The sequence below is a fragment of the Syngnathus typhle genome, linkage group LG11 (genome assembly GCF_033458585.1).
Source record: "Syngnathus typhle isolate RoL2023-S1 ecotype Sweden linkage group LG11, RoL_Styp_1.0, whole genome shotgun sequence".
Classification (NCBI taxonomy): domain Eukaryota; kingdom Metazoa; phylum Chordata; class Actinopteri; order Syngnathiformes; family Syngnathidae; genus Syngnathus; species Syngnathus typhle.
This window is the reverse complement of record NC_083748.1, coordinates 13,373,122-13,394,966: the sequence shown is the minus strand read 5'-3', so window position 1 is coordinate 13,394,966 and position 21,845 is coordinate 13,373,122. Positions and strand designations below refer to the sequence as shown.

Genomic DNA, 21,845 nt, shown 5'->3' with positions numbered 1-21,845 from the left:
GCTTCACTTGGTGCCAAAATAAACAGAAAAAGGGTATAAATACGTATGTGGGGATGTCTGGACCTTGACGACCGTCACCATTAAACAAGAGCTCAGTGAAGGGGTTACTTAAGAACCCGTTCATGCATTAGCGAGCCATCCTTGTTATGGTCTCAGGTGAGCCAGTCTATTCCAGATGACTTAGGAAAAGTGGGGAAGATGCCAGAGTGCAACAGTACTGATCTTGGTACCAATCAATATTGAAGGAGGTCCTCGTACCAATACCAACATCTGCACGCACACAACTAACTAGATTTCCCAGCTGCATGAGAATAATTAATCACCTGACAAAAGAAGATATGCTCCCATGGTCAATTGCCTACTTTAAATTGTTTTGCATCGTATATTTATGGCCAAGAAGTGTTGAGCATGCATTTTTTGTTTTCTTCACAGTGGGCGAAAGCCAGGAAAAAAATGCACACAACATTGTGGTTTGAGTGTAACGTTTATTTTAGTTGAAGACGTTCCACATTTACAACATGCGCTAAGAGTTGAAGTCATACTATCTGTGCTTGTCTGGCAGTTTTGAAATCAAAATAGGTTCAGCTGTTAAATCTTTGATGACCGTGTTGAATGACGCATCCGGTTACTAATTGGGGGCACGCCGTCTGCTAGAGGGAGCGCCACTATTTGCCCTTAATTGTAATTTGGTAATGCGCCGCTAATGTTGGTTGTTGTTTTAATGAATAAATGAATGAATAAATAAATAAAAATCATAATTTATTGTGAGTCAAAAGGTTTATTTACATTGAACTTAAAAACAATGTCATGCTTATCGATTAATGCTTTGGGAGTTAAACAATTCAGTCAATGGACGGTCAGCTTTGATTCAATTGAATTTAACATGAATATACTTCATTTACACAATATACTGTTTGCTTTTAGACATGCACACTATAGTTGTCTCATCTGAAACTACCTTTTTAAAAATGGTATACGGTATTTGTAAAGCTCAGGTCAGGTCAAATTTTACTTGGTAGAACCATCAAAATAGATATTGGTTTTGATTTTGAATTTTTGAATGAATATAATAATTCTTCATCATTTTACAATATTCATTTCATTGGTGTGTCAAAGAAAGGATTGCTTCAACTGAAGATCAGGAGTCATTTCATGCAAGTGACAGCTTAACATTTTTTTGGGTGGTCACAGGTCCTGCAGCTTCAGAGGTTTTTTTTTTTATTCTGGAAAAAATAGACAAGAGATTTGTGAATGTTTTTTCCCCCTCTAACACATCCAAATACTGTGCAGACCTCTACTGGTAAAACTTACCTCTAACTGTCAACTTGGTAGAACACTCTGCTCTCCCCATGGGGTTTTCCGCCACCACCTTGTACTCTCCGGTGTCCTTGGATCCGACCCTGAGTATGAGTAGAGAGCAAACTCCGCAGGTGTTGGAGATGTAGTAGTTGGTGTTGGTATTCAGGCTAACGTTGTCACGAAGCCATGTGACATGAGGTGTCGGATCCCCCTTTAAAGCGCAGCTCATGTAACATTCATATCCTTGGGGAGCAACGTGCATTTTTAGCGGGACGAGAAACCTCGGGGGGCACTCGAGGTTGCAGGTTTGGGATTTTGGCATGTTCACTGTGAACTTCTCTGAAAACAAGTGGAGATGGGAATTATCTCTGATGTTATAACTCGTTAAACATGAACCTGCTATGTACATACCTTTCTTGACCGGTATCAGCCACTTTGGTGATTCGGAGGGTTTAGAGGCGCCCATGTCATTCTTTGCATAGACACGAAACCTATACTCTCTGCCCGGCATTATGCTGCAGGCTGTGAACCTATTGTTAAAGATGTGATCTGCGACTGTGTTCCATGTTCGCTTGCTGGAGTCTCTCTTCATCACCATGTAATACAACCTGTCATCACGTTTCTCATCTGGAGAAGGTTCCCAAGAAATGGTCACAGTGCCTGGCACATTTTCTTCTATTTCCACGGGGCCTGGTGGCTTTGGCTCATCTAGAATTAAAATGAAATCATAATGTTTGATTGGAAATACCTGAGCAGAGGGAGTCCTCTGTTTACTTCACCAACAAACCAACCCATTTCATATTGCAGTGGTGTCATAGGAATAGAACTCGGTCATAAACCGAGGACTCTCTAGATTACTAAAACTCACCTGTGACTCTTATTTCAATACTGAACGTTTCTTGTCCGACAATGTTCTTGACGACGATGGTGTAGACACCAGAGTCTGAGCGCACGGCAGAAGGAATCAAGAGCTGTGATGTGCCTTCCGCATTGCTAATCGTCACCCTTCTACTGACCGGGACGTCATCTTTCAGCCATGTGACTTCAGGCCAAGGGGAGGCCTGCAGGAGATGCAAAAAAGAATGACCAATAGTACACGTGTCTTTCTCCATCTTGGCGGTCCTCATTTCATAAAACAATGACCTCAAAGTTCAATGTGAGACGTGCTGAATTTCCCGCTTGCACCACCATGAAACTCTTGATTTTGCTGTTGATGAAGCGTGGTCTCACTGGGGAAGGAAAAGCCCAATTTGTTTTTATTTCAGAGAGACGAGAGTTTCTCAATGAAGCCATTCTGTGTGTTCATCGAGGCAGGCGCTTCTTTTAGACTTAAAGCAGTCAAGCAAATGGGAAAAAAGAATAGTTATTCACCGGGAGGCGGCATTGCAAGGATGTAGTTATTCAAATCCTGTGGTTCTCCCTCTCCTCCATCATTGGTAGCAATCACTCTCACCCAGTACATGGCCATCGACTTCAGGTTTTTCACTGTGTAGAAATTTGTGGTAACTACGTTGGAATTGCAACGGTGCCACTCTGTGTCTTCTACCGGGCGGATCTCCACAAAGTATCCTTTGGCTTCGTCCGTGACCCCCTCAATGTCCTTGGGTTTGACCCAAGACAGACATAGAGTTGTGTAGCTAGAGTCGGTCACCTTCAAATCAAGGACTTTTCCCGGAGGCTCTGCAAAGCACAAATGGTAATAATCATTGCTGCATTTTTTTTTCCAGCATTAGCTTAATAAAACCATGGCTGTTAATTTTAGAAGTTACCACCTACTTTTGGGATCTCTGGCAAAGACAAACTCTGAAGGTGTGCTGAATTCACCAGCACCCGAGTTGTTTATTGCCGACACACGAAATTCGTATTCCATCCCCTCTACCACATCTTTAACAGCGAACCCTTTAGCTGTGGAGGCAATTGGCAATTAAAACAAATCCAATCCAAAATTGCTATTGCTCAAGGACATCCAAAATAACCTTTGATCATCTCCTGTGATGGGTTGACTTGACCCCAGAGATTGCTTCCTTTTTTGCGCTTTTCAAGGTTGTATCCAAGAATACTGGTGCCTCCCGTGTTGGCAGGAGGAGACCAGGAGAGGTTGATGCAGTCTTTGAAGGCACTGACAACTTTTGGTGTTGATGGAGGTCCTGGGTATGCTGTGTACACAACCGATCAGCGTCTTGGTTAGAAATCTCGTCTTTTTGTTTGTGTTGAGGTCATTGAGGTCATAAATCCACATTGACGTTGGTTTACCTTTTGTCCCGGCCTGAATGTCCTCCGTTTCCATCATATCGCTGGTGCCCATTTCAGTCTCCACTCTGATGCGATAGCAGTACCTACGACCATGGTCTACGTCTGAGTCCCGGTATTTGGCCAGTGGACCGATGGGTCCGAGCTTCTTCCAGGTGTTGCGACCAATCTGTTGCCTCTCGAGGATGTAGTTGTCTATCTGGCAGCCGCCACTGTCTTTTGGTGGTCTCCATTTGATCTCGATTGCAGAGGAGGAAGCTTCGACAATCTCCACAGGTCCCATCGGGGGAGTGGGCATATCTATTGAGGGATGTTAGAGACATTAATTAGAAGACCGAAATATTGAGCACTGCTTGAAATGAACCTCCAATGTGTAATTGCGCCAAAAGTCATACAGTTTGGAGCTTGGAAGACTATTTGACTTTGGAGGCTCCACTGTATGCACTTTAGTTCATACCTCGTACGATCAGTTCAGTTAAGCCCTCGGCAGTGCCGTACTCATTTTTGAGCTTTAGTTTGACTTCGCCGCTGTCCTTGCGCTGCAGCTTGATCAGAAGCAAACGTGTGTTGCCGTCTGAGTTCTCCAGCTTGATATTGGCTTCATCCGAAAGCTCTTCCCCCTCAAGGAACCACTGAACTTTTATCGGCTCTCGTCCAATATAAGATAAACTGAAGGTTGCTCTGTGCCCCTTTTTCACCGTGACAGGGGTAATAAAGGTTTTTAATTCCTCGGGGTCAAATCTTGGTGGATCTAAAAAAAAATAATGTCAACAGATATTTTAGGCACTGTATATCTTTTCCAACTCGCATTGTGTCAGAAAGTCGCAGCTTACCTTCAACAACCACCAAGGCCTCTGTCTTTCGTCCATCTGCTTCAAACTTATATTTTCCAGCAAATTCCTCTGGGACTTTGTGAAGTTTAAGCTTATGGTAGCTTCCTTCCTTTATAATGGTCATACCCTCGTTCGACTTGATCTGGAAACAAACACAGACTGATTAAATTAGAAAGAAAATCATTCATTTCCAAGACTTTACCTCTTCTCCATCTTTGTACCAGATACCCACGCAGTCCTCGGTGCTGAGTTTGCACGCAAGTTCCGCATCTTCTCCGATGATGGCTTTGCAGTCATTTAATCCAATGAGGAAGTGAACGCCTGGGTCTGAGGATTATTCAACTGGCAAGTTAGTGAAACAAAATAATTGCTGCTGACCTCAGCACCTTGTGTTTATCTGTCATACTATGTCCATTTTAAGTTCACAAATTCATCCATGGGCGAATTAATGCACCTTTGAGTATACTTACCACACGAGTCCTTAAAAAGTTCCTTTCAAATTTGTTCTACACAAGCTAGAATTGAGATCTTCTGTATTTGAGGAGGCTATGGCAGAAGTCATTGTTTATCTCAAGGGTGGCCATCTTCATCCTTAAAATTTAAAAATCTTTTGCTTCTCTTGAGTTGCGTTACTCTGAAGCCAGCGGAAGATCAAATGCACTTTTGTGTCTTCTCTGTGCAAAATAGTTCACGGAGTTGTCCACCATCTTGAAATGATCATAGGGCACGTCCTCACACAAACAAGACCGCTTGCGTCCAAAGAACACAAACGGTTGGACCCGTTGTGTTCATGAAAGTAATTGCTCTCAACGCACTGACCCATCCTCGATTAAGATGCGGAAAGCAAGCAAGACTGTTAACATGAATGCACACAGAGCACAAAGTGTCTGCAAACACAGCACATATGAGATGGGGGTGAAAACACACACACATTAAACAGTACATTACCTCCCGTCATCAGGTCTAATTAAGACGCAGATGCATTGCGTGGCGCACACAAGACCCCGATATGTTTTCATTCATTTGCGTATCAAGGCCTTAATTGCACGGGGTGCTCTCGCAAGTGCATCCAATTTCATTAGCATATCTCCAAGGCAGTCAGAGGTGAAATGCACTCCTGTCGAGAGACTGGAAAAGGTCATTTATTCAATTAGCGTATGCACAGGCACTACATGTAAAGTCTGAAAACACATTAAAAGTCATTTTCTTATCAAATGACTTCATTATTAAAATACAATGAAGTTCCTCATGCATAAAGTAATGCAACGCCCGCCATCTTACCCATGATTGTCTCCTCGATCAGCGGCCCTTGCCTTACTCTGACACGCTTGCCGGCTGCCGGCTGTTCGTCCTCCTCTTCTTCCTCACTCTCCTCAACTTTATCTTTCCCTGCATGGTCCAGTGGCAATATATCACAGTCTTTATTTGTGTCGGGCGTTTAGGTGACATCGTGGTAAGTAGCATCGCCCATCATCAACCGGAGTTTCTAATTGAGTGACGAGTACGCATCAAAACATAACACTAGTAACATTCACATTCGGGAGAAGTGCAATGGCAATGCAACACTTGGGTGTTAGTTAGCACAGCTAAAAATGTTCCTATTTCTTTAAATAATGCTAAGGGGGAATTATGAAGGGCATCGGGAGAGAGGGTCGTTTTGTTGTCGTTTAACAATGAAACATTTGTGACAATACATATCACATGAAATGAAAACTTGGAGATACAATAAAACGGACAAATAAGAGCTATTTGACAAATGGTTGCTAACTGAAGAAATACGGTCATTTTATACACCATTAAGCAGATACGCAACTCAGCGCCCATGCTCAAATGCAAATTGCCATTGGAACTTTGAAGCGGAACTCCACTCATGGCACACTTAATAAAAGTACTCAAAGTGAACACACACACACACACACACACACAAATGCACGACACGTCATTTAGATGAGGTCACCATTTTCAAGACTTGACAAACGTGATTACGATATGAGGCTTTTGCGATAATGCTTTAAATTAACCATGGCAAAATAGTTCGGTCATGACACAGCCTTTACCATTAAATTGTCAATGCTACTTTGACACCAGTTCTCTTTGGGATTGTTTTCTTTAGTCCCAGACATTTCACTGTTTTGCTCTGCTGTTTCCTCACCATGATCGTTTCCTATTGGTGATGATAAATGGCAGCTTTATCCAGAATATTCATAGGTTGCTTAATATGCACTTGGATTGACAATTTAAAATTATTTTTAGAAAGATTCCTTGAACCTTCATTTGAAATTGTCCATGGCAACGTGCTTCAGTTTTAACTCGGTGTTTTCATCCTTTGACATGTTAAGTACTGCAACGAAAGATATCCTCATTTTCTCCAGCCCCCTTTTAACTAAAAAGCCTGAGAGATTTTACCATAACTCTTTTCTTTTTTTTTTTTTCTTTTTTAAATGTACCTCACTTCTAGTCAGCAGTTTTACTGTCAGATGATTTATTGGCCATTTAATATCTACTGGCATTTCGAATTTTACTTTGGGATGTTTTTCTTTTCCTTTTTTTTTTTCTCCAGATGTTTCACTTTGATTTTTGCAGTATTAATAAGTATAGTCAATGCATCTTTTACCCATAATATAAATGGTCATATTTTCATTGTCAAATAATTGAGTGGCTATGAAATGATCTACAGACCTTTCTTAGCAACAGCAGCGTCTCTGGCATCCGGAATGTTCACTTTGGGACACTTTTCTGTTGTCCCAGAGTTTTCACCTTTTTGCTTTGCCATTTCGTCACCATGATCATGTCCTATTGGTGATAATACATGACAGCTTTATGAAGAAACAATGCTCCTGAATGTGTTTTTATCTAAAAAAAAATGAGACTTGGGGCATACAGTACTTTCAACTGCTGCTCACCATCAGCATCAGAACCATTTAAAAAGAAAAAAAGGTTTTTATTTTATGGAGAAATCCATCAATTGTAGAATTAGATAATTTCCTTTTTAAACCTGGCATCCAAATCCTAAAATTATGTGAGACTTTAAAAATCTGACTTTACATATATTGCAATATCAGCTGCATTTAACTCAACGTTTTTATTCTCAAATAGTTTATTGGCCATGGAAATAAACTAGAAAGTGCAACCTTAGACATTTCTTACCAACAGCAATGTCTTTGTCGTCTGCAATTGGGCTCGCAATGACTTTGGGATGTTTGTCTTTTTTTCCAGACTTTTCACTTTTTGGCTGTGCCTTTCTCTCGGCCTGATCATTTCCTATTGGTGATAATCAATTCCAGCATTATACAGAACAGTTTTTTTTCTTTAACATTTGCTCTCATATCTGTTATTAATATGCACTCTTCTGACTCACAATCACAATGGATACTTACCTTCACCTCGTTACTGAGCAAAAGTCAGCGTCACTTCCGCTTTATATTTAACATATTTTTGGGGGGAAAAATCAATCAATTTTTAGACACAGTTGATTGATATTTTCTTGGTTAAATATATATATATATATATAGTATGCTGTATATATTGTAGGACATGGATTGTCTACAGAGTAATGCTGAACATCCATGAAAAAGCAGACAGTGTTACAAAGATAAGGATCATGATTAAGAAATTAAGATCATGACTAGAATTACAACCACAACATGAAATACAATTATACAGGGTCTTCCAAAAATGTACGTACGTTGTTGGAACACCATGTATTTGTTTGTCTCTCCAGGAATGCTTTTGCAAAATGAATTCCAAAAACAGTCTCATCATCATACTCACCTTCACCTATGTCTTGAGTAGGGGGCCCATCTCCTACTGTTACTTTGTCTACCTCAACTGATTCCATAAATAAGGAATTTTCCCCGATTTCTTCATTCTCTTCAATCGGATCTGCGACATCAGTAACAATAGAACTGCTTCTTTGCCCTTTAATGGAAGCTCTCCTTTCTGGCTCTTCTGCAACAGCTTCCACCTTCTTCTTAGCCTCGACAGACTGCTTTCTAGCCGCCTGAGCTTTCAGTCGGGCAGCTTCCTCTGCAGCGTCCCGCTCCAACTGGTACCGTTCTTGCTGCTCCTTGGCGATCCTCAACAAGTCAGCATCAGCTTCCACTCCGGCTAGAGTGTTTTTCCGAGCTGGTTTCTTTCCTATGCTGCTAGCCTCTTTATCCTCTGGGGGGTTAAAACATGATTGATACTGAAAAGTCCGTCTTTTGGTGTGACTTTTCGATTGCCAATTGAAAATGGAAAAGAAATTCGCGCGATAAAAAATGATTCCTCACCTTCAACCACAAGCCAGGCATTACATGATTTGATGCCTGCCACAGCGGCGTAGATGCCAGCGTCCGATGGCGAGCAATCGCGCACGATCAACTTGTGGATGAGCTCATCTTCCGAAACGGTGATTTCAAACTTTTCGCTATTTGACAGTGGCTCGTTCTTGCCCAGCCACTTGATCTCATTCTGAGGTGCAGTTAGGACACATGTAAAGAGTGCATCCTGTCTTTCATCCGCCTTGACCTCTTGGATTTTAAGAGCAAAGTCGACCTCAGGTACTGAAGAATTGGGTCAAACACAGAATGGAAAAGCCGTTATCACTATTAAGGAATGGCCAGTCACTTGCATTCCAAGGTCAACACAACAAAAGTCTATGTAACATTTCCGTTTCATTCGCAGTGTATTGCAGGACCCAAAACTGGAATAGAAAGTTAGGAATGCAATTCAACTCCGGAGCAGTTGTTCTCCAGCTACCGTAATGTTCGGACTATAAGTTGCGTTTTTTTTCATAGTTTGGGTGGGAGGGGGCGACTTATACTCAGGAGCGACTTATATACATATATATGTTTCTTTTAAACTTTTTTGGGCATTTTATGGCCGGTGCGACTTATACTTCGGTGCGACTTATAGTCCGAAAATTACGGTATTTTAAAATCCATCACCATACTGAAGGTGTACCTTTAAAGTTGGCAGTGAATACAGAGGCGCCCTCCTCATCCTTTGTGTAGAGGCCTCCATCATGTTTTTTGTCAAGTTGGATCAGAGAATGTTTTACTTCGTCGTCAAAGGCAAACCTTTCGCTTTCCTGAAGTTGTCAAACACACAAAAATTCAGGGTGAAATTCTATGAGGACAATGGGTGCCCTTGACGTTTGTACTCGTCAATTGAACCAACAATCATGTACCTCTGCAATATCCATGCCTTCTTCTTCTTGCTTCATTTGCTTCAGTTTCTTCAACATCCCACGGAAATTAGTGAAGCCGTATTCCGCACAAATGCGCTCATAGTCTTTCTTATCCGCATTCATGAGAATTTCCAAGATCTTCGCCTCAGAGGTGGCCATCTTATCGTCTTGCACTCCTACCGCGATAGTGCTGAGCAAGAAATCACCAAGACAATTGTTTTGATTTTTACCCTGAATAAGACTTGCGTTGAACATAGTACGTGGGGACAGGAACTGACCGTTTCCTCAGCTTTTTGCGAAGAAAGTCCGGTATATCTGGGCAGGACACAAAAATCAGTTGGCCATGACTTTCTTAAGTAATACCCCACAGAGTGGTGCCAATGACCTACCTAGCAGATCAGATCTAGGTCAGGGAGTTAAGTTTACAACTTAATAATGTGTTTTCGTTAAAAGTTTGCCGCATGAACTTATCATTGCCATGTTTGTCCTGAAGAGGATGCTCGTCATTTTTGTGACCATCTTACCGTCCCCGTATGTCTTTTGAAGTTCTTTGGCTTTGGAGAATCCCACTGTGAACAATTAATGAACAAATTCTTTTTCGTTATCATTTTCCCACAGGCTCTCAGTGTTGTAATATCCTAAATACCTTCAATAACGTTCAGGACGGCGGTGCAAACGGCTCGCCCGTAATCGTTTGTTGCATAACACTTGTAGGTGTCGGCATCCTCTGGGGCCACCTTGGGAAACTGATAAAAAGGCACTTTTCATTATCATTGAAAATTGTTTTCCTTTAGCACCGTTCATACATTTTAATGAGCGCCCTACTGTACCTCCAGAGTATGCTCGTGTGATGATTCGTTGTAATTTTGCCGACAGGTGTCCGGGTGAAAAACGATTTCTCCGTTTGCTCGGGTCCATGTGACGATGGGTTTCGGATTCCCCACAACTATGGCTTTAAAGTTTGTACTTTTTCCTGGGATTTATAATGATGCAAGTCGTTCGTAACGATGACCATGCCATTGTTAAGTCGTAAAAAGTGGGAAGCTGACCTTCTTGAATAGTAATCGCAATGGGTTTGCGAGAAAAATCGGGGGTTGTCTTTCCCTCCGGCAGTTCCGCCTCAAACTGTGTGATCATGACACCTGCCACTTTGGACTTCTTCTTGATTCCTAATCCTATGAGGAAAAAACATATTAACAACGAGACAGGCTTTTCATGAAGAGCTTTGTGGTGAAACTGCGGGATGAACTTAAATTCACCATAACCTTAACATAGCTTCTCTTTTGTCATCAAAATGAAGCATTCAAATGCCAAAGCATCCCTTTCATTTTTTGTGTGGGTGACTTTGTATTCTGAGGCTAATGTGATTTTATTTCGAGTATTATAAATTACAATGAAATCTAAATACCGTATTTTCCGGCCTATAAGGCGCACCGGAGTATAAGGCGCACCTTCAATGAATGGCCCATTTTAAAACTTTATCCTTATATAAGGCGCACCGGACTATAAGGCGCACCATGAATGCATCATGTCAGATTTTTAATCCAAATCAAATCATTCTCCATTTTATCTTTTTTATTTCAACTTCAGACGGAACAAATTACTTTATAATCATAAAATAATGATCCATAGTCTTTTTGAGTCATGATTCATAGTCTTCAGCGGGCCACTTATGATTGATTTCATGACACAATACTTCGGGCCAGTTTGAATTTAGGAATTTGGTCCATATATAAGGCGCACCGGACTATAAGGCGCACTGTTGCTTTTTGAGAAAATTTTAGGTTTTTAGGTGCGCCTTATAGGGCGGAAAATACGGTAATCTTTCAGAGTTCATCTCAACACAAAACGTCACAATTGTAACATTTTAACTTTATTTGAAAACTATACTGAAGATTCAACCTTCACTTTATACGGTACATTTTAGATTGATTATGATATTTCACACAGAAGCCAAATATCCCGACGTTGCTATGAGTAGCACATTGATGAAGGCTATAATTCAAAGAGCAGGGAAAATGGAAAAGGCAGTAAACATCGAAGTATAATTGTGAGTGGTGTTGGGGGATAAAATGAGCCCTTGGCTAAGAATAACAGTAATTACCATTTGGGCTGCAAGAAGGTTACAGCAAGTGGCCAACACATTATAAAGCCTTTGCTCAAGAAAGATTCACAGAAAAGACCAACCCTACGCCGAAAGCCACTTTCATTTCGTATATTTATTTCATGACGGCATTTGTTCTTTTTGGAGAAATTCTCTTGCTCTTCTTAGAAAACCGCAAGACACATATTATGTGAATTTACATTGTAACTACTCAACATGTCATTACAGCTGACTGACATGGTGGCCCTCCCATCCCATAATGAGCAATTCACGTCTGACAGCAGGGTCGAGAAATACTGTTGATGCAGTTTTTCTCTTGCATTATCATCGAGTTTAACAAAACGCTGAATTGATTTCTGCAACATTTGTTATTTTAACAGCAGTTCAAATAAAAGGGATATTATTTTTAACAAATCCCAGCTGAGATTTGTCAATGAATACGCCCATTAAAATATGGACATAAACAGGATTGTTTATGACATATTTATAAACAGTCATTCTCGCTTTACTTAGATCATTTTAGACATTGACTGTGAGTGCATTTTTCTGAGAGAAGAAAGATTAAGGTTATACCACAAGTCATTCGACCCATGATGAAAGGTTGCTCAATCGCTACAGTATCATAAATGTGTTATCTACTCTAGTGAGTCCTCATTTCACTTATTTAGTCCAGAAATAATTGTTCTTACAACAAGTAATATGCCGTATTTTTCTTTATCTACATATTTATGCCAGCAACAAATACTAAAAGGCAGAACACTTAAAAGCTCCTCCACTAGATGGCAGAAGGTCCAATAAACCAGTGAATCCACCCATTCATGGAGACCAATTGTGATTATCATGATGAAGTGAATATCCTTTTTGCAATATTTTGGTGTGCAATGAGTCCTGGTAAACTTTTATTAAAGCCCCTGTGGATGTACTCTCTACCGTAATGCTGTGGAGCAAAGCAATCATCAGATGATGATTTTCAGTAGCATGAGCAGAATTCATGAACACACTGCTATATATTCCCATGCAAATATATGTTGGCTTATTAAGGAAAGCTCCAAGCCAAAACCAGACATTAGTCACACTCACAACACGTTAGTGGCCAAACACTAAAATAGTTCACTAGGATTCCATCAGGTCAAAGCACTTTTGAATATGACTTACCGTATTTTCCGCCCTATAAGGCGCACCTAAAAACCTAAAATTTTCTCAAAAACCAACAGTGCGCCTTATAGTCCGGTGCGCCTTATATATGGACCAAATTCCTAAATTGAAACTGGCCCGAAGTATTGTGTCATGAAATCAATCATAAGTGGCCCGCTGAAGACTATGAATCATGACTCAAAAAGACTATGGATCATTATTTTATGATTATAAAGTAATTTGTTCCGTCTGAAGTTGAAATAAAAAAGATAAAATGGAGAATGATTTGATTTGGATTAAAAATCTGACATGATGCATTAATGGTGCGCCTTATAGTCCGGTGCGCCTTATATAAGGATAAAGTTTTAAAATGGGCCATTCATTGAAGGTGCGCCTTATAGTCCGGTGCGCCTTATAGGCCGGAAAATACGGTATTTCAAATTCTGGGTGCAGAATATAATATAGGCATAGGCAGAATCTAATAACTGAGAAGAACTATAATGTCTAGTGCCATGTTTAGAGTATTTCGCAGTCATTCAGGAATTGGCGAAAACTCACCGAGGAACGAATGTCTTGATTGAAGACCCCGCCATGCATGCGACCAATCAACATGTACTCATGCGCTTACAAAAAAGTGAATTGTACTTGTGGGATTTCATTCGCACTTCATACCGCATACCTTTGTCATCCAGGTGGCCTTTCTCAGAAGCGTCGACTTAACGCGTATCGGGGTGGTAGGAAAAGGAACAGGACAGTTTAGGGGAACTCTCATAAAAAGGCCCACGCTTTGGCAGGATGTGGAGACAGACAACATAGTATTCCACTTTCCCAGAGGATGGAAGCCACAGTAACACAACACGCAATCCAGACATCAGACGTACATTGGTTAGTCACAAAATAATGACCATGATGTCAGCGGTATGGCTTTGGATGAATGCGATGTTCAAGATTTCACGGGATGATTTCTTGACAGTGCTTGAGAGAAAATGACTTACTTTGGGTAATAAGCAATTTCTGACAGCAATTTCAGCCTTGTTCCATTTTTCCCCAACACTCATTTATCCTTTGTGGAATTGCCCTCTCTTGCAGTGATGAGTCTTGCTTTCAGCATCGTTGTTAAGAGTGCCAGATAAGGAGGAAATCATGTCTTTTCTGAGAAATGTCTTGGATTGTCAGGAGAGTTAAACAACTCACATTTCCCGGGGATTGGTTATTTGTGGATCGGCTTGAAGAAAAAAAAAGAAAATTGAAGCACAGTGCTGCACCTTTTTTATTTAGTCATTTTTTTAGGATCTTTGTTCCAAAACTGCAAAAAAGACTTTTCTTGGGGCTTCTTCTTCATTTCAGGGGCCAAAGATTATGGTGGAAAAATTGTACCAAAAAAGATTTTTCCCAACACTGTTGGAAACTTGGACGGAAACATACACAAACAACTGTGGTGACTGATCCTGCCCGGAAGAGGGTGTCCGTCCCTGTTACTGCACTTACCCTTCTGCCTATCAGCAGCTTGATCCGTCACCTTTGACTTTTTCATCTTGCCGTTTGGAGATTCCCAAAGTTTCTGTCACCGAAAAGCAGAGAGAAATCATCAGCATGTCATTAGGTACTGTCAACATGAACATGTTTTTTCTCCATTTGCTATATGATTCATACACTATAACAACTTACCTAAGGTTTTTTTTTTAAATTGTCCCGAGTTGAGTTGCGTTTACAGCTGTGGCATTTCTTATTTTAAATCTATTCTAAACTTAGGATGCGATGAAATGGCTTCACAGACAAAGAACAACCATATTTAGCCTTCGATTTTTGCAATGTAGAAATGAGGGCAGATTCTTGCAGCCAATTTCCCTCCAAGCTTGCTGTTACTCTGTGCAGCCAGACAGGGGCAGTCACATAATTACGATTTGAGTTTGAGATGAGCGCCTCCCCTTGGGAATTCCCCCCTGTCAGAAACGTGTTAATTCAGTCAGGCACTTGAGGCCTTAAATAAACAAGGTGAAGAGCTTCCAGGCTTAGCGTCGTAACACGGACACTGTTAAAGCCTCGTAATGTCAGCGCACTTGAGACCTAGCTGAAATGTGACCACTGATCATGATGTGCGTACAACATCTAAGTATTCACACGAGATCCACAGGTGCCATTTCATTTCGTGACTGTTCCTTAGCGTTCGTGAAAGCATTTGACCCTAACCTTCTCAGTGGACAATGATACTCAAGTGAAGTTGCAGCTATGTATAGGTTTGGCAAAACAACAGATTATTTTTAAGTTGAGTCAGTGAATGGATGTGGAAGTTGACATGAAATGTTCAAGCTTTAAATTCTGCGTGACTAACTAACTTGTAAAACTCACAAGTTTTAATTTAAGGTAGCACTTAGATTGCCCTCCCTACATAACCCAAATTTGTGCGCAGTGATCTATCACACTAACCTATGCTAACGGAGTTGTGGCACGTGAGTTGCAATTTGTCCAAATGACGGGATTTTCATTTTGTATACTGCAAATTGCATGGCATTGAATTGTTTCTTCTACTACAACCTGGCATTGATATGCAATGCAGTCATTGAGGAAGCAAAATCCAGTGGGATTTGCCATTAATTCCGAGAGACGTGATTTTTCTAAAAGCAAATAGGAGTTGTGTTGACAAGTGCATCATTACGTAATACAAATGCATCAAATAAATCTCCTGCAATGCATTTCGGGGGAACACGGCTCGCCTTTTGCGAGTGTTTTATTTCCAGTTGGATAAATGTGCAGACGTGCAGTATAATGTTGGCCTTTAGCAGCAATAGTGGTTCTTGTTGGAAAAACACATTCATTGAATACAAAACATGCTGGAAGAAAGATGAGTCCTGGCAGTAGGCCTCTTTTCATTAAATGCACTCTCCCTTTCTACATCCAAGTGTTTGGCTGAGCCTCTCATCTTTTTAGAAACCTCATATTTCTTTAAATGAAGAATGCATTACAGACAAAAATATTTGCCAGCCTCTTTAGCTTTGATTCCAAAGAGCCAATTTGTACCCTTAAAAGCCAACAGGCTCCAGAAGTTTCACCCAAAAATATACATTAAAAGTCAGCCAATTCCAAACATCATCATGTGTAGCTACTATCTAAAGGATTAACCCAATTTCTTTGGCTTCGGAATAATGCATATGTGCCATTTTGCCTCGTGCTCCCACATGCTGTTTACTAAAAATGACTGCCAACATCTCATGACCAAAATCAGAAAATAGGTGAGCCGGGACGGCTCCATTTATGACAATTTGAGGCCAATCCTTTTGTTGCGGTTTTCGAACATTTCCTTTTCCTATAGCTGCCCACTTTCATGCATGACTATCATGCTTGAGGTATTCTTGTTTTAGTTTGATGTTTGACAAAGAAGTTATTAAAAACAACCCAATCGCATTTGAGAAACTAAAATTCCCTGCAGATCAGAATAGCTTTTTTATGTCATTTGTGGAAACACTACCCCACCTAAATTTAATCATTTGGCCCCCGCTACGTGACAAGTGTTGGTGGTCCGGCCACCTGGTGACTGGACCTGGTGACCGCTAATGCTCGACACAGCATCTGCACCTTCTCAAATGCCCTGCACTGCATTCCTTGGCTCTGCAGAACTTGGCCTGTTGACGAGACCTTGTGGTGACAAATGATCACCAATGGGCATATTTGAACATCCCTGTGGATTTCCACATTTGGTTAATTGCGGCAGGCTGACAAAAGTCATCCGTTGCGGAGCAGGTCGAAGGCAGCGGAAAACGACAGGTTTTTATTTGTGGCTGTGAACTCCTGGCTTTGCTTTCAGTGTGATGTTAGACTTCAGAGCTGCCATCGGAATACAACGTGCTTCGTGTTTGCAGCATCACTGGTGTGAATAGTATCAGCTGCTTGTTTGTTTTTAGTGTGAGGAAAAAGATCTTGTTTATCCCATGTCTAACCCTCCTCTCTGAAGGCCAATGTATCAATTTGATACCACCGTCTAAAGTTCCTCAGACTGTCACACCCTCGCAGCTCCTGACTCTCACGCTGTCCATTGCCTGGAAGCAACTTACCGGTTTAGAAAGCGTGACATTCAAAGTGAGAAAGGCTTTACGCATTATTAAATCGATTCCACGTCAAATCTATATGCCAAACCCTGCCTTGGGTGTACGTCTAAATGAACCCGACGTCGTGGTATCACATAAAACGCCACGTAAATACTTTATTGGTCTTTTAAGATCAAGTGCTGGCTCATATTCATCACCTGAGTGCTTTACAATGCAAGCTGTTTATAGTGCCTATTTGTATTCCAGAAATAACAAGCTTCTGTACATTTTCCTCATCTTCACACTAAAGGCCACCTACCTGCTTCTAGTCCTGGCTGCTGTGAATAGATCCCCCCCTTCCCCTTGGAGGTGTGCAGGTCTGTGCTCGATGCTTTTTGTCCTGACCACTGCCACAAGCTCTTCAGACTTTTTTGCCTTTACTCCAGGACACGTTGATGGTGGTTGGGTAGATGGGGCAGGGAGGGGGTATCTGCAGAAGGGTGGGGCAAAGAGCAGGTTAAATACCTCATATTGAGTCGTTTGTCTTTAATGACCGTTCCATGACTGAAGCTGGAGAGCTTTCTTACCAGAAAGAGTTCAAATCTTTTTGGAATGTCCTGTTTTGATCTTTTGATGTTAAAACATTCGTGCTGTGGTGGTCTGTGTTGTTTCAGTAGACATAAATGCGAGGCCGGTTCATGTTTTTAACTTCACTTCAATATATGGGCCCTTGTTTCTAGCTAAAGCCTTGAAAGGATTTGAATGCATATTTTGCCACATTCGATGGGAAAGGGTCAAAAGTGTCTAGGATCCTTGGCTCTCTTGAATCTCTTGAATCTCTTGAATCTCTTGAATTTCTTGAATCTTGAATGAATCTCTTGAATCTTATTCTGGCTGCTTTGGGAGAGAGAATCCCCTTGTAGCACGCACATCAACAGATTTTATATTGATCAATCAAACTCTCCAAAGTAAATATTGTAAATCCTATTCAGTATATGAGTATTTTTCAAATGTTGACGCAGTTTTCCCGTTGCAACGAGTTATGTGCGCAAGTGTCAATTTGACCCAAAGCACCATGGTTGCAAGCCTTATCAAGATCATTCTGCAGCATATCTGGGGCATGCCCTGCCAACCCTAATTGGAATGAATGCAAGTGACAGTGGCCACAAGATGATATAGAATACTTTTACCAAGGAAGCAGTGTTCACATTATTTCCCAGCAAACAACAGAATAGCCCACAATGGCATCACAGCTATTGTTCTTAAAATAAAGGTTCAAGGCTTTGGCTTTTATTGCCAACTGTTAATCCATTTAGATCTCGGGAGTTGACGTGTACTATTTTTAGGAGCCAGCATATGATGAGCTTTGTCAGGCATGCATTGTCCGCAGATGTCTGTATTATACACCGCACTGCAGCTGTTGAGGTTTAATGCTATGAACATTTCAATCATGTCTGAGAATAACGGCTCTTGCTATTAGCGACAAAAAGACTCACAAATACACATGAGAAGATGACTCTATTAAAGAAGAATCATCCAGAATCAAGAAAGTCACGATGTGGGCCCAATATGGACCATGTGACTGTTTCACTGTTTTAAATTTAGAAGGACCCTCCTCCTTTAGTACATGCTGAAAATTAACACTTGGGTTAGGATCTCATCTGCACATGTGAGAGACTCAAGATAAAAAAAATAAATAAAAAAATACCGAACACTGAGCTATTTTTAATTTTTTTTTAAGATTGGTTTATGCCTAACTACACGTTAGAACTTGCAGAAACTGCTTAAACGGCTTTAAGTGGCAAAACAACAAAAAAAAGATGAATCTGTCACACTTGAGCACATCATTGCTGGTTATCGAATTAACAAGCAGTGCATTTGAGAAATATGTGGATTTTGTTTGAAATTTCAATGTCTGAAGAATTTTAAGAACTTATAGTCTATCTGATAGCATGAAAACATAAACTCTTAATGCTTAAGCATACATACATTTTCACCAGCTGCTTATCTGGCTAGCTCGCATAGAAAGATGACCCCTCAGGCACGTGGGGCATGGTTGGCCGCTTTCAAAGACCCGTTACGCCATCAGCATGAGATTGCGTCGGCGGAGGGCAGTATAAAAACAAGCTCATCTTCATGTTCATTGTTTTGCTCAATCAATAGTGATGCAGAAGTATTCAGGAATAAAATCGGGCAAAAAAACTGAGAACAATTCGATTTAACATTGAGGGCAGTATCATATATTATAAGTATTTATTGTATTTTAATTGTATTGTATTCCATTACTGAAAGGTTGCTTTTCATTTCTAAACATTTAGTCGCAACTATCAGCGTATTCATCTACATCATTTTTCTACAGTGATTTGTAAGAAACAACCCCATCTAGAAGTTTCCTTTTACACTGATAAGTTCAACTCGCTGACAGTCATCCATCTCCATCACAACTTGCCAGGTCCTTGTCAACACCACTGATGGATGTCTTCTTCACAGCCAACACACTGTATGCGCAGTACATATGTTCGTATATGCTTACATCACCTTTGCGGATTTTTTTTTTTCCCCTGCCAAAGTGTTTAGCTGGAATTATTTGACCAACTGACCTCATACTTGACACTCCACCCCCTCTAGTTCGCTTCATTCCCATCACTTTTTTTTGCGCGGTCTTATAAATAAATAACATTGCTGTTTAATCGGTACGCGTAAGACCCATTTTGCCAAGGTGATAAATGTCTCTTTGTCTCAAGTGGCATCACTATTTCTATTTAAATTGCATAGTGCAAGTGTGAGGTTTTTATTATCTAACGCTGAGGCTCATGCATTATAAGAAGTAACATAAAAGTTGCATAAACTGCATTTGTCTTAGAGGAGAGTCCCATTTGCTCCCAATTTCCCTCGACAAAAAACTGCAAAATAAGGATTCTAATACTTGCTTGGAAAAACTCCACCAACGTCTTAAACAAATGAATAGGTGTATCAAGTTGTATTGTATTTTGTAAAACGGTAAAGTAAAGGAAAGAAGAAATATCTTGGCTGACAAACAACAAGCATATCAACATTTTTCATGAAATATGCTTGAATGATTTTTTATAAGCAATGTATATCGTCACATTTCTTATTCATCGTATTAAAATGAAAGCATCAATCTACAAATGACATCTTTAAACACGTCCTGCAAGCGCTACAAAAAGTTTTTGATGCGCTGGGTTGGTTTCATTTCTCAGGGGGTCACATCATGGAGTCTCACATGAGCGGATTGTGTTCCTGGGCCTCACATTAGTCCAGATGGAAACAGCATGTTCTATGCGCCATCACTGGGCCCTGCTGATAAGGCTGACTTCCCCTGTGATATGATATTAAAGTAGGATTTCTCCCACTGGCTCCTGTACACTACATGTGCGATCCACATGGAAGCACACGTTTCACACGGAACGGAGACAATTTCGAAATTGTTTGTCGCTTTTGTCATCTGCATGGGAAAGATTCTGGTGTTAAGATGCATCATTTGATGGAAAACTTGACGCCTGTGAGAGATAAATCTATATTCATATTTTTTGGAACATTGCCTAGCCTTAGGTCAAGCTTGGTGACAACTTTGGGGTGTTTTTTGTCCATGAAGTCGGTGAGATCGGCGTGTAATGTTCAGACTTACTTATTGCGCTTCATGAGTCAGAGGCAATAAAAACGGACCCCGTTTTACATGTGTCCTTTCTTTGGCAAACCTTTATATTTCCGTGCCATCCGTTATAGTCAGGGAATGGAAGTTGCTGAAATACGAGAATGATGTTACATTTGCAGATTTGATGCGGCTGTGATTTCGACACGCTCTCCGTGGAACGTTTAGTGGCGGGGTCTGAGCGCTAATTTCACAGGGCGCTCGCAAAGACTGCCAGGCCCGAGCATCACTTTGGATTATTGGCTGGGTCTCAGATCCAAGGTCCTTGGAGCTTCGTGAGGAGCACGGGGTCGACCTCAGTGGAATTCACTCTTAATCATGTGCTTCAGAGGGATGGGCAGTAATGTCGCTATTTTCAGCAGAGGCACATCCCGAGTTTTTAACTCGCACTCTTACGGAAACTAAGTTTATGTTCAACTCATCAAGGCAATCTGTTTCTTCTTCTTTCCGTCGATTTTTACCGTCTTTGTCTACTTTCTCCGCCACTGTTCAGTGTATTGACATTTAACTCAAGTTGCCTTTGGTTTCCCCGCCCGCCGCCCCTCTTTAACCGCGGTCATAAAACGGTGACTGTAGCTGACACGCAAAGCTCAGGGAAAGATCGTAAAGATGCCACCTGTTGCCTGTGCCTGTTGAGGCGCTTTATTTGGCGCTTTACTTGGCGCTTTACTTAAAAATGAACGACTAAAGTTTCTACTCTCCTCTCTTCCTCGCCCTAAAGTGGATAGGATTTGCAATTTCAGGAAAATCGTGCCTTGATTTGTGCACGTTGGATTGTCCTTAAACACGACGTTAGCATATCAGGCTGGAGCATTTTGTACACGGCTTCAAATTATTAGCAAGTGTTTGGTCTCGCATGTTTTTATTTTTAGAACTCAAAATGAACGCTATGAGACAGTGAAGGTGCCTGAGTCTAGTTTTGCGAGCGAGTCGGTCGGGGTTTGGTAACGAGGGAGAGGAGCATGCTGCTGTGTGTCTGTGGGATGAAGGCCCGAGTGAAACACAAGCGAGACGTTTTGGTGTTGCCATCATTATGGCCAACGTTCACTTTCACTGCTCGCCCTCATTTGCTTACTTAAGCAGATGCCCCAGTGTATTATTTGCCTCTTCTCTGCTCCAGGAGGGTGTTAAGTGAATTGGCTGATGGCTGACAAAATGTTTTTAGGCTTGCGTTGGCAGGTGCCTTTTCGCACGGTTGTGCATTTTATATTTATGGTTAGGCTTGATCATTTGTGCTAGCAGTCTTATTTTTAGTTCATTATTTCGAGGTACCTGATTTGACAGCTTTGACTCTCACAATAGTTCTGCTATTATTACCCCTAAGTGACCGTTTTTAATCAGAGGGTAGCCCACGTCCTTT

At 41.0% G+C, this 21,845-nt stretch overlaps 1 protein-coding gene across 3 annotated transcripts; it reads right to left on the bottom strand.

The window, feature by feature from the left end:
* Nucleotides 1–465: 465 nt before the first annotated feature.
* Nucleotides 466–17,292, bottom strand: LOC133162219 (immunoglobulin-like and fibronectin type III domain-containing protein 1). 3 transcript variants are annotated; one of them, XM_061291245.1, is made up of 26 exons: nt 17,132–17,292; nt 14,279–14,351; nt 10,602–10,727; nt 10,383–10,525; nt 10,199–10,298; nt 10,077–10,121; nt 9,831–9,867; nt 9,553–9,742; nt 9,327–9,453; nt 8,654–8,926; nt 8,154–8,543; nt 7,530–7,643; nt 7,062–7,175; nt 5,664–5,771; nt 4,585–4,709; nt 4,383–4,524; nt 4,007–4,300; nt 3,553–3,849; nt 3,276–3,455; nt 3,076–3,204; nt 2,671–2,979; nt 2,443–2,528; nt 2,168–2,360; nt 1,711–2,007; nt 1,312–1,638; nt 466–1,223 (listed from the first exon to the last, which is right to left on the bottom strand). In XM_061291245.1, the coding sequence occupies exons 2-26, from the start codon at nt 14,322–14,324 to the stop codon at nt 1,219–1,221; spliced, it is 4,197 nt and encodes a 1,398-aa protein (XP_061147229.1). In that variant the 5' UTR covers nt 14,325–14,351; nt 17,132–17,292; the 3' UTR covers nt 466–1,218. The 3 variants fall into 3 exon arrangements, with proteins under 3 accessions (XP_061147229.1, XP_061147230.1, XP_061147231.1); XM_061291246.1 differs by lacking the exons at nt 14,279–14,351; nt 17,132–17,292 and adding an exon at nt 13,786–14,015; XM_061291247.1 differs by lacking the exons at nt 7,062–7,175; nt 7,530–7,643.
* Between the last annotated feature and the right edge of the window lie 4,553 nt (nt 17,293–21,845).

What these genes read in the sequence shown, in the direction of transcription:
- LOC133162219 (XM_061291245.1), bottom strand. Translation starts at nt 14,324, where the DNA reads ATGAAAAAGTCAAAGGTGACGGATCAAGCTGCTGATAGGCAGAAGG. An exon ending in ATTCACTGCCAACTTTAAAG is followed by an intron (nt 8,927 to 9,326) that starts GTACACCTTCAG and finishes CCAATTCTTCAG; the next exon opens with TACCTGAGGTCGACTTTGCT. An exon ending in CGCTGCTGTTGCTAAGAAAG is followed by an intron (nt 5,772 to 7,061) that starts GTCTGTAGATCA and finishes TGGACCATGCAG; the next exon opens with GGAAAGATAAAGTTGAGGAG.